The sequence below is a fragment of the Rhinolophus ferrumequinum genome, chromosome 2 (assembly GCF_004115265.2).
Source record: "Rhinolophus ferrumequinum isolate MPI-CBG mRhiFer1 chromosome 2, mRhiFer1_v1.p, whole genome shotgun sequence".
In the NCBI taxonomy this organism is placed as follows: Eukaryota; Metazoa; Chordata; class Mammalia; order Chiroptera; family Rhinolophidae; genus Rhinolophus; species Rhinolophus ferrumequinum.
Window position 1 is genome coordinate 27,667,683 of NC_046285.1, and position 12,953 is coordinate 27,680,635.

Consider the following 12,953-nt stretch of genomic DNA (forward strand, 5'->3'; position numbering starts at 1 on the left):
TGTCTAAAAAGCTTAAGGGAGAAGATGTTGGAAAAGTCCAACAATAAAGTCAGGGGCTTATCTGTGGCCAGTGATTGTTCATTCGTTTTCAGTCACCAGCTTCGGTAGGTGGTTTAGTCTGCTGTTGGCCGCATTTCTAACCTGCTATTCTGCACTCCTGTAAGTACATTTATTCTATGAACTGTTGGGATGCTTCCAGTTTTTTTATTTTGCAGATAGTAAAAGAGACGCTTAATCTTGCCTGCGGTCACTCAGTAGCAACTTAGCAACTAGAGATGTCTTCCTATTCCTGACCCACTTGATGGCACTTACCGAAGGAAAATTAATGCTCCCAGGCAGCCTTCTGACGCTTAGCTTGCGATCTCACTGTGCACAGTGATTGTTACCTTCTTTTCCAGTATCCTCTGATCCCTAGCTCGGCACTATCCAGTGCCCTAGCACTAGCCTTGTGGTTATTTAAATACATTAAAATTAAATCAAACGAATTCAGTCTCTTGGTCACACGAGCCACATTTCAAGTGCTCAGTGGCCACATGTGGCTAGCAGCGATGTACGGAGGAGCACACATAAACATTTTTGTCGCTGCAGAAAGTTCTGTCTGGACAGTGCTTCAGACTTCCGTGGATCAGCAGGCAACCTTTGCCACATAATGTCAAGAGAAAATTACTCATGCACTTACCTGTTTTAAAGACCTGGGAATGTCTCGGCATTCTTTTTTATGATTTTATTCATGGATTGATTCCAGTCAGAGGTTCTAGGCTGATGGATTGCACCTCTCACCCTTCCCCAGAACCCTCCCTCAGTCTTGCAATTTTCAGCTTCTTTCTATTCTATTATCACATTCCACTAAGCTCACAGTGTGCTCGTAGGCCACCCGCCCGTTTCCCTCCTTCTCTTCACCGAACTCTTCTAATTAATAGCTTGGGCACCCCATCTACAGTTTCTCACCACTCATTCATTCCTCTGCCCTGACAGCCTAGCTTTTACTCATCATCTCCTACAAGCCACCCAAACAGTTGTCTTGCAGGTTACCAGCTGCCGCCTGATTGTCAAACCTAACCAGCCTCGTCGCAGTCACCCTCTGCCTCAGCCCCGCACAAGTATCTGCTGCTCTTTTCTTTCCCCTTTCCTCCCATGGTGTCTTCTCTCTTGGCTCTGCTCTCCTCGTGCACTGGTGCAGTCAGCTCCGCAGGCTCCTCACTCATCGCCACCCATCTCTGTCAGCGCAGTTCCCTCCTCCGTGCGTTTCCATTTCCTCACCCACAGCTGGCTCCAGTTGCTTCCCAGCTTCTGAGAGTGCCCCAAACTTACCTTTACAACTGATTTTTCCCTGGACTCCAGATCAGAAGGTCCAGTGTTTTTTGGACATCTTTGTTAAGATTATCCTACCTCTACCTCAACATGAAAACACCTGTTTCTCGGTGTAAGTTCTTAGCTCCTGGACGAGAACTTACATATGACAAGTTATATATGACAAGTTATACCACCCTCCCCCCAGCCACCTCTTCACGGTTTTCACGCCTTTTCCCTCACTCATTCCATTTGTTTGTCATGTCTCTCTTAGCACTGTGGTGGTTTTCCTGGCCGTCCCGTCCTCACCATTCCTAACCTTCCAGACCCACCCCCAATGTGACGTCTGGGTCTCTGTCTTTGGCCTGGAGTGTTCTTCCAGTATGCTGGCACTTGCACTTCCATTCTCTCCTTTCTTCACTTATGTTGTTACCAGATACAGTTCCTGAAGGCCATTTTTTAAAAAAGTGCGCACAAATACACTTATACGTGCAAACATATGCATAACAATGACCAACTTAAATTTTTGAATAAGTAGTATATTCTTGTGTTTCAGAAATCAGAAAGTATTAAAAGGCGTGCAGTGAACAACCTGGCTCGCACTTGCCCTTTATTCTCTCACGTCTGTTCTCCTGATGGGAGTCATAGTGAGTTTTTAAAAAACTATTTTTTAAAGAAAAGTTTTAACGTATATACCAGCACATACGTATTATGTTTGCATGTGCATAAACTTTCCCTTTTCGTCTTGGTAGCATAGGAAGTAGGCTGTTCTACACTTGGTATTTGTTTCTAAAGAATGTATCTAAAATACCTTTCATAAAGATCTCTTCGTTCCTTTTAATAGCCTCTGTGAATGTATCCTAATTTATATAGTCAGTCCATTTTTTTTTTTTTTTTTTAAGATTTTATTGGGGAAGGGAAACAGGACTATATTGGGGAACAGTGTGTACTTCCAGGACTTTTTTCCAAGTCAAGTTGTTGTCCTTTCAATCTTAGTTGTGGAGGGTGCCATCACCTTCAATTTGTTGTCCTTTCAATCTTAGTTGTGGACGGTGCAGCTCAGCTCCAGGTCCAGTCGCCGTTGCTAGTTGCAGGGGGCGCTGCCCACCATCCCTTGTGGGACTTGAGGAATCGAACTGGCAACCTTGTGGTTGAGAGGATGCGCTCCAACCATCTGAGCCATCTGGGAGGCAGCTCAGCTCAAGGTGCCGTGTTCATTCTTAGTTGCAGGGGGTGGACCCCACCATCCCTTGCGGGATTCGAGGAGTTGAACCATCAACCTTGTGGTTGAGAGCCCACTGGCCCATGTGGGAATCAAACTTGCAGCCTTCAGAGGTAGGAGCATGGAGCTCCAACCGCCTGAGCCACCGGGCCGGCCTAGTCGGTCCCTTCTTGATGGACATTTAATTCATTCCCTATCCTTTGCTATTCCAGACACTGCTACAAGGAATAAGGCTTTCATAATTCATTTTGCTTGCTTGCACTTGTAGCTGCAGGTTGGCTATGAGTCAGCTGTCTGACTGTTTAATGGCCATTCATTGACCATCCACAGTCCCTGCTGCTGGTGCTCTGCTTCTCATGCACCAAGTTACAGATGCCTCAGTCCAGCCCAGTCATTAGTCCAGAAGCCTTTAAGGACTTCCCACTGGCAGTGAGTCTCTCTCTTCCCTGTCAGTGTCAGAAAAGAGGCAGGCAGCTCCATAGACAGTAGCAAACAGTGGGAGCGCTTGAAGCTGTTTCTGTTGGACTCTGTAGTCCAACTAAATGGGTCTACTTGCCATTCGCCTTACACGCCCCATGCAGTTGTCTCCCTTCCTTTGCACAGAGTGCCTTCCCTCTTGGCCTGTCTGAATTCATTGCTCTAACGCTGCCACATCCACGAAACTTCCTTGATTTCTGCTCTTGTCTGCTAAAAAATAATCTAGCCTTCCCCGGTGTACTTTCACGGGGCATATCCTCTCTACCCTGGAATACATGATAATATCTGTGCAATTCTCCTAAGTTAGCTAATGGCTAGTATGCTTCAAACACAAAAATGGTGCCTTGTTTTGGCTTCTCGTCCTCCGAAAGTCTCCTAGCGTGGCGTCTTGCACATACTAATGAATGAAAGAGCGATACTGATTCAACTCTTGTCTGACAGGAAGGTTTGGGGGAACACTTGGAATGCAGGAATCACCCAGCCGTCCTTATGAATTCTGGCTTATTATTGTTAAATTAAAAATGCCTTTTGCCCCCTCCTAGGAATGTTGAAGAGCTTAGAGCCATAAAGTCTGCATTCTTAGTGACTGCTTGTGTGGCCTCGTGGGAAATGAGGGTGCCGTTCCATTCCGTGTTTATTCTGTTGCCAGCTAAATGCATTAGGATCAAAATGTGGTCCATATTACAGCACAACCAGCCCTTAATATGTGATTGGAACCAGGTGTCCATTTTTATTATGAGATTAAGATTGTTTTTCTGAAATTTCTATTTTAATTGACAAAAAAACTGAGTAAGAATTAATGGAATCTGATCTCACCACTAGAACATCTTCAGAGCCTGGAGCAGAAAACTAGACACCTTTGAGAATACAGCGGATCCAGGGTATCCCCTGCCTTCTCACTGGGATGTCACTGAGGAGAAGCCACCCCGTATGGTGACGCTTTCTCTTTTCTGTGCCGTTAGGTTTTTGAAGAACCCTCCATCAGCCTTTTTGCTCTGGAACACTGTGAGGGAAGAGAGTTACATCTAGAAGAGGCTGTGAACTCTGTGCTAAACAAGGACCTGCACTTCTACACCCAGTCTGTGTGGGTGAAAAGTGGACTGTAAGTATGGGAGAAGGGCTTGGGCGGGTGCAGTCGCTGCTCTAGGACAGAGTCACGAAGTTGCTTTTTATTCCCCCCCTTTTGTTTTTGATCTGATGGTGCTCTTACCACTCTTGTCTCTCAATGTAATAGTAGTCGTGTCTGTTTAAATAAGAGAAGGCTGTGGACCATGTCCAGTATGTAGTAGTTTGCGGGAAGAGCCTTTTGGGAGAGAACGGCTGCCATGTGTTCAGAACATCTGTCATAGAGTAGGTCGACCAGATGACTGTAACAAGTTGAACCCACTTTCCTTTCAGGAGAAACCTAATTAAGTCAGCAACTTTGGTTGAGGCTATTGACTGGGTAAGACAAGTGACTGTAAGACTAATAATGTTTTGCTGTACTTTGATTTGACATCTTGTTTGTTCTAGAGCTGTTTGCTCCAGGGTACTCATTTTCATGCTGTGCGTATCTGGGTTTGACCTAGCCTGCCGACCAGTGTTCTTCGGGTTGGTTGTCAGTCAGGGTGGATCCATGTCGTGTGGAGCCTGCACTTTTTTTTCACAATATGGGGAGACTACTTTAAGAAAAGAAATGAGTAAATTAAGGATACATAAATTAGGCATGAACTTTGCGTGTTTAGTTAGAACAAAAGTGGTAAGAGGCATTGCATATGGAGGGCCCTGAAGCTGAAGCTCAGTTCTCTTCCTGAAAAATCTGCCTCTCGAGCCATTTCTGGAGGATGGCATGTAAGCCTGCACCTCTTCCTGCACTGTTGGTGTGTTGGTACCAAAAGTCAATGAAAGAGCACACACAACTCTCGATTAATATAAAGATGATTGGTTTTATTTCTTGGAACTCTCAAATTCTGTGATAATCAACTCTGCATGTTTAAATATCTGGGGATAATGAAAGAGAAAGCCAAGGATATAAATTGATATGAAAATTAAATCAACTATTATAATAAATGGTTTTCCTATTAATCACATATACAGCAGTTTAAATTTCTTTCTGCCAAGCATTTCACATGGTTTGGTGTTTATTAAGTGTAAATTGATTTACTCTAAGAATAATAATCCCCGTATTATATTCCAGTATATTATTTACCACTTAACTGTTTGAATTGAATTCCATATCCCTGTGATATAAAACTTGCACAGCATTTTTATACATTTCTTTGCTTTATATTCCTAAATGGAATTGGTATTTATTGGCTCATCTCTGAAAACTTCTCACCGTCTTATTTCACTCTAGTAGAAAACTGGTGCCCTTTTACCTTAACTTTCTTCCTACTTTATTTTATTATTCAACTACTCTCACTGTTCTGGACTCTCTGCAAGAGAATTGGTACAGGGAGTAAGGAATAGTGAAGGCTGTCTGCAGGTTTTCCTAGGCTACAGTTGGTTTATAGGCTACTACTTAATGCACAGCCAGCTAGCTTCCCTCAGTGAAGTTTTGTCGAATCCCTGTATCATTCCATCTCTCTGATCGGTGATGTAAATGAGAGCCATGCTTTACCATCCCACACAGCTTCTCAGCTGTGCAATTCGTTTAGATCAATATATAATGAGGTACAGTTTACTAAAATCTTGCCTAGGTTGTATAACTGACACTTCCCTACCAATTGAAAGCGTCTGCAAAGCCGGAGAAGTAAACGCCTTTCCATGGTCATGCTGTTCATCTGCCCATAATTCGGCCAAGACTGATCTCAGTTGTGGACAGCAGGGTGCCTGGTGTGGACCAACCAAAGCCGCTACTTTGTCCTCTACACTTCCTTTCTGAAACTGCTGTTTGAGGTGACCTTGAGTCCTGCTGAGAACTTCAGATCCTCTTGGCGATCCCTGCTTACCCTCCTTACCCATCCAGCTCGATAACCACCTCAAGCAAGGTTTGGCAGACCTTTTCCTGTGAAGGGCTGGATGGTCCTTTCAGTGAGTGGGTTGTCTCTGTCACAACTATTCAACTTGTCACTGTAATGGAAAAGCAGCCAGTGGTAACCCATAAATGCCTGGTGTGACCAGGACCCCTTAACTAAGTCTTGAGAATCCAGACACTCACCTTGAAGCCCTGTACACTTTTACACACTTGAACCTGGCCCGAGGGGAAGGCGCCCAGGGTACTGAGAAGGATGTGCAAAGCAGCCAGGCCTTGAAGGAAGAGTAAGACAGGATTTCTGTGGATGACCTCACGTGGTCCTCGGGGCCCAAGAGAAGCTTGGAAGGTGTGTCTGGCGGGGTCACGGAGCCACCCAGAGCAGCCCTGAAGGCGGCGTGATGATGACCCTACGAGCAGACGAGGAAACTAGGGTCTTTTAACTGGGAGGGACTGAGAGGTTATAGTCTGTCTTTGAATATGAAAATGTTTTTGAAACAATGACTTAGGATTAGCAAAGGAACACAGGATTTTAGAGCTGGAAGGAACCTTGGTTTGGAAGTAAGGAAACCAGAATCCTAACTGGAATCTCAATCTGGTCCGGTGGGCTTTCTCCTAGTCATCCCTGCTTTTTCTGTTAAAAATAGAATTACATGTTTTTCTTTAAAAAAATCTATAAACCTAGATGTTTTAAAGAATGAACCCTGTATGGTATAATATAGGGATTATCTTTCGTGGGGAAGTACCTCGCTTTTATTCTCTCCTGCTCTCCTGTAGGTGGATAGCCTATGAAGGACCCAATTTCTTGGGAAGGCAAATCCTACTCGAGCCTAATGAGATCCCAAATTGGACAGCATTCAGTGGATGGAAAACAATTGGTTCCCTCCGTCCTATGAAGCAGGTAAGGAGAAAAGAACCGCGGGATCCAAAATAGCTCGATTTCCTGGTAGAAATGCCATAAACCGTACCATCTGAAATACTGACCATTTAGTTTGCCATTTTTGTAGCAGGGGGAGTGGATTAGGATGGAAAATGTCGATTTTAACCAATTCGTACAATTGCGTCTAAGGTCAGTGTTGGATTTTAGCCTTAAGTCCAAAATCTTATTGACCGTGTTCACTTTCCATAGGAAATTAAGGCATCATAAGCGCTGTGGCAAGCCATAGAAACAAGAAAGGACTCTGAGACTGCTATAGTTTTATTTTCTAAGTACTATTTGGATTTTTCCCCCCCTGCTTACATAATACTCAGGATGGATCCTGGCAGTTTAGTTAAAATCGTATTTATTGCACACCTACTCCTTGTCAGTCTTCTGTTCAAAAGCTCCCCACTGCACCTAGGATTCAGTCTGGACTCTTCCGCGTGGCCATGGGATCTGGCTCCCCACTGCTTCTCCAGCCTCATCTCCCCTGGTCTCCTCCTCACTCACATGGCTGCCTCACACGTGCCAATATGTAGAGTGCTTTCCCACTCAGGCTCTTAACACATGCTGTGCCCTCTGTCTCGAAGGTTCTCCCCTCATTCTTTGCCTGGCTATTTCTCATGCGTCTCTTGAAATCCAGCTTATGTGTCAGGTACTCAAGGACGCTCTTTCACCCTCTCCCCCAATCTAAATTAGATCCGAAAAGACCTGTGTTTTTTTATACAAGATACTGCATGTGGCTTGTAACCATATATAGTTGGTTGGGATGCTTTCTCACTTGGTTGCAAGCCGCGTGAAAGCAGGGGCTGTGCACATTGTGCTTACTGCTCTACCCCTAGTGCCTGTCACAAAGTCTGGCATATCGTAGAACCTCAGGGACTATTTGTTTGATGAAAGAAAGAGAGTAAAAATGGATAAATGAATGTTGGACATTATGCAAAGAATTATGGAAGGTATAAGGACAGACATGATTTCTACTTTATTGATGCTGACATTTTGGGGTAGATCATCCAACTCAAAACAGAAACATCAAATGCAAAACAAAATGTGTAATCATCACAAAGCCACAGGCAATGCCTGGTTCAGAGAAGGGAAGTAGGAGTGTGTGTGGGAGTGGAGGGAGGTTTCAGAGCATGGGAAACCCACGCTAGGCTGTCGGGTGCAGAGGCAGATGGATGCCACTTAGTTTTCTCTCCACCCCTTTAGGAACCTTTTCTCACTTGATTCCAACAACAGTCCTTTAAAGTAGGCTTATTATTCCATTTTCTAGATGAAAAAATAGGCTCAGAGAGGTAAAACAAATTGGCAAGATTCATCCAAGTGTCAGAAGCAGGATTTGAACCTAAACCTACCATGCTCTAAATTCCGTGTTCTTAAGCAACCACACCCTACTTTCCTCCAAAATAAGATCAGCCTTTCAGAATGCCACCTTATGTTGCAGGCACCGAGATCGCTGTAGCATAGCTGATACAAGTGCTGAGGCTCTGATGTTCAGATCTGGCATAGTAAATGTTAAGTAGATGATAGCCAATAAAAAATTAGCCTAACTGGTCTTGCTGCCTCTCTCTCTTTCTCTCTCTCTCTCTCTCTCTCTCACACACACACACACACACACACACACACACGTATCACGCTCATTCCCACCACTGTTTCTGTTGATTCACATCCTAGCCCTGCCACTTGTGACAAGTGTGACATTGGGTGAGTCCCTTCATTTCCTGGCACCTCCCATTTCAGCTCACTGGTGAGACAGTGACCGTGTTGCTTACCTCTCAGTGTCATAGTGAGAATTAAGTAAGTAAGGTAGTGTATGTAAAGAGCCTGACACATCAGGCTCGTGTTACTCTGACAACACATTTACTCTGCAGGTTGATTATTGACAGTGTACCTGGAGAGAATCAGAGATGCTCTTCTGAGAGTTACTAAACATGAGTGGGCTTTCCTGGCAGAGGGTGTGGACAGGATTTCATGACCTTCACATCTTGCTTATTGCTCACTCCTGTCACATGGGATGATGGATAATCTCCCTGAAAACCCATGGGAAGAAGCAAGGCAGAAGTGAGAATTCCATGTAACTTTTGCCAACTAGATAATAATGCTTAATGCTATATGGTTAGAAACTTTGTAAGTTGGATGCGGAGAGTATTTTTCTCACTTTTCAAACTCACTTTTGATTCCTTGCTGGGGAAGGATGTCCCTGCCCATTGTTCAGTGTCCTGAGAATGAAAGAGAGATACAACAATAGCCACCAATTTTACATAGAAGATTTTGTTTTGTTTTGTTTTTTAAGATTTTATTGGGGAAGGGGAACAGGACTTTATTGGGGAGCAGTGTATACTTCCAGGCCTTTTTTTCCAAGTCAAGTTGTTGTCCTTTCAGTCTTAGTTGTGGAGGGTGCAGCTCAGCTCCAGGTCTAGTTGCCATTGCTAGTTGCAGGGGGAGCAGCCCACCATCCCTTACGGGAGTCGAAACCAGCAACCTTGTGGTTGAGAGGATGCGCTCCAACCAACTGAGCCATCCGGGAGCTCAGTGGCAGCTCAGCTCAAGGTGCCGTGTTCAATCTTAGTTGCAGGGGGCAGAGCCCACCATCCCTTGTGGGACTCGAGGTGTTGAACCCGCAACCTTGTGGTTGAGAGCCCATTGGCCCATGTGGGAATCGAACCGGCATCCTTCAGAGTTAGGAGCATGGAACTCTAACCACCTGAGCCACCAGACGGGCCTTACACAGAAGTTTTTTCGACAATTAATATTTTCTGTGTTATTCTTGCATTTGTGCTTTAGAAACTACCTGGTTCCTATTCTAGTTAAACATTTAATTTCAAAATAATATTTTAACAGAGACTATTTTCTCTATTGTTTATTTAGGCCACAGCTTTGAAACCCAGCAAAGGAATGTGGGTTTCTGAAACAGTATTATAGGTCATATTTCCTTTTTGGTAAGGCTGTTGATATTGCTTTAGTTCATATTCTTGTCTAGAAATTCATTTAAATAATTAAAACGTGATCCTCTTTGTCGTTGGGAATTAGGAAGTCGCTAAGGCACTTATAATGCGTATCAGTGTTTTAAGCATAATTACAGAGGAGTCAGACTACAAGTGTGTAATAAGAGTAATTAATACCTTGCTTGACTTAATTGATTAAAACTGTGATGTTTGTTCCTAACATAATTGGAACTCTGTCCTCTGTGAACGTCACGCCCATTTTCTTACATGTACAAGGTAAGGAGACTAATAAAGATACACTGAAGCCTCAAGAATTAATAATTGCGGTGGGAGACCAGGCTGCGTTATAGAAATTTAAGTACATTACTGTTGCATTATAAGCATGGACGCTGTGGTTTGAAACATTTCAAACTTTTTGCCAAGTAAAGGTCTTTTTCACCTGCTTTAAATAACCAGATAAAAATTTGTCCATTTGTGTTAAGTGCTCAGAATGTTTATTTCCTTAGGAAGGCTAAACGTGGTGGCAATTTACCAAGGTTCACCTGGCCTCAGGTTGATCTAAGTTTCAATATCGTAGGATTGTCATAGTCTTACCATGATACGGTGTTGAACTTAACCGAGCACTTGTGTTTCTCTGAGTGAAAGTGCTCCGTTATTCACTAACAGACCATTTGTTACTATTTAGCAAGGTTTGCAGTGGGATGCCAATGCCCGACCCACGGTAAGGGTGTTGGGTGTCCTGAGTTTTCTTACATGAAGACTAGGGTCTTAAGTCATGGGGCTGAGAACAGTTTCTGTGGAGCTTCGTTCATGTGCTGTGCTTTCATTGTATGTGATTCACACTGGCACCTTTGGAATTGCTCTTATTCAGTGTCTAAGAGGAACAAGTGCATTTCAGCACCGGCCTTAGAGCATCCTGGTTAAGAGGGAGGGTTTTGGTGCAGACAGACTTTGTTTCTCCACATCTGTGTTAACCTCATTTATAAAACTGGGGTCATAATTGTACTTTCTAAAAGTTTTTCTGGTTATTAAATCTGGCAGATGATACAGTGGCCCAGAAAGCATTTAGCACACTGTTTGTCATATACTACGCCCTCGATAAACACTAGCTATTATCCTTAGAGACAAGTCTTAGGTTTGACTATTTTCTTTTAAAACTTCCCATATATAGTCCAAGTCCAGGGGATGAAGTTACCCAATTTTTGAATACCTGAGACGTTAGTAAACATTAACTAAAGCAAGGTCTCTTCCTTTGAAGTATAAAGGTCAACAAAGGATAAATGTAAACAAAGAGATTACCACAGCCACTAGGCTCCTCGGCTACCTGGCTCTTTAAGACCTCCCATAGCAGTCACCCGGCACTCCGTCACAGCTCAAAACTACATGTCCGATTATTGTACTGTCTTTGCTAAGTTGCTCTTAGATCCTTGTAGGTGGTACCTTGCCCTTATTCCTACTCCCCTGCCTCCCCAGGCACAGCGAGGGCACAGGAGTTATTGAATTGAACTTGTCAAGTCCCTAATTCTTCACCACCCTGTGCCACATGCAATTCTAGCAAATGAAAGTATTACCTTGACTCATCCAAAGGACATTTTCCAGGAACGTATAATAGAGATTGCACAGTTTACGCTTCATGCTCAGTGGTCTCAGGATTTGTCAACAGAAAATACTAATACTTATTTGCTAAAGGGAGTAAGATCGAAACTGATAAAAAGGAAATTCCATCAGCTCTCACTTTGCCTCCAAGCTTTCCCTCTTTGGGAGGATTGATTTCCAGATTCAAAAGGGTTTTGTTCCTAAAGTCCTGTTTCTCCCCCTCACAGCCTGCAGTGTACATTAGAATAAGGAACCGAGCGCAGAAAGAGTACCTGACAGTCACCGGGAATGTCGCAGACACACGGGCCACGTCTGTGTGTGTGTCTTCCTACAGTGGAAAAAATACTCAGACCTGGTACTACTGCCGAGGGCTCTTCAAATCCAAGGTGACTAATATCGTACCCCGCTGTCTGGTTTGGGGCGGCTTCTCTTGGAAACCAGAATTTTGCCCAATGAAATAGCACGATAAAATAATGCAACTCCCTAGGAACAGTTTTGTTGCATGATTATATAAATACTGGTATGTATGCTAACTTCTAAAGCATTGAAGTGAAGTGGCCTTAGAGAATTTTTTTGATCGAGAAAATCCCGTTTCTGTTTTAAAGTAAAAACTAAGGTGATCACATACTATGAAGATGCCTAAATGATGTTTTTTTCAAACCAATGAAGAAAGTCATTGGATCCAACTTGAACAGTGTGCTTTTTTGGTGAGAAGTTCCTTCATGGCCTGGATAAAATCAGCTATCTTTGTGATTCTAAACATGGTGAAACCTCCTCATTTTCAAAATATACAGTGAAATAATAAAAGAAAGAAGCTGCTGTTGGAGAAAGCCTAGAAAATGAAACTTAGATTTCTGTTTTTCTGTAACCCCTCCATTATGTTTGATGCTACACAGAATAGAATACCAGTTTTAAAACATTACAACTGTGTTTTATTGTCTCAATAGTAGATTACCTGTTTTGTTCTCATGCTTCAACAAAAATGAAAAGCATTTAAAAGTAATTATTGTCTGGATATCTAGCACATCACCCAATGTTTTAATAAGAAAACCAAGCTCAACCTACTACACTTAAGCTAACAGGGACTTAACATTGAATTCCAGTTCAGCAAGCATTTATTGAACATCTGTTGTCAGATGTAGGTGTCCTTTTAAAAACAAGTACGTCTATTTCAGGTTTATTTCTGTACCATTTCCTCCTTTCAACCATAAAGAAAACTTAAAAAAAAAAAAAAGCTTACTGAAAGTATAATTATGCTGTATATAGTATTATTTTTAGATAAGACATAGTTACTTAATGTCTATGATTTGTTCACATGAAAGAAAAGGTACCCAACTCAATTTGTTTCAGCAAACACAGTGCTATCGATGTATTTCTTAACCCTTGTAGGCCAGTGATACGTGTCTGGATGTCATTGGTGGCCGGGACATGCCTGGAGCTAAAGTAGCCCTATGGCCTGAACATGGGCAGTTCAGGCAGAAGTGGAGACTGAACAGAAATGGAACCATCAGCTCCTATCTCAGTGAACAACTTGTCCTTGATATTAAAGGT

The 12,953-nt window shown here is 43.1% G+C and overlaps 1 protein-coding gene across 1 annotated transcript in view; it reads left to right on the forward strand.

The window, feature by feature from the left end:
* The window catches only part of CRYBG3 (crystallin beta-gamma domain containing 3), a 107,913-nt gene that overhangs the window by 92,448 nt on the left and 2,512 nt on the right, over positions 1–12,953 (forward strand). Inside the window, exons 18-21 of the mRNA XM_033127701.1 lie at positions 3,952–4,091; positions 6,720–6,843; positions 11,630–11,788; positions 12,792–12,951. Coding sequence (XP_032983592.1) covers positions 3,952–4,091; positions 6,720–6,843; positions 11,630–11,788; positions 12,792–12,951 — 583 coding nt within the window. The remainder of the gene's footprint in view (positions 1–3,951; positions 4,092–6,719; positions 6,844–11,629; positions 11,789–12,791; positions 12,952–12,953) is intronic.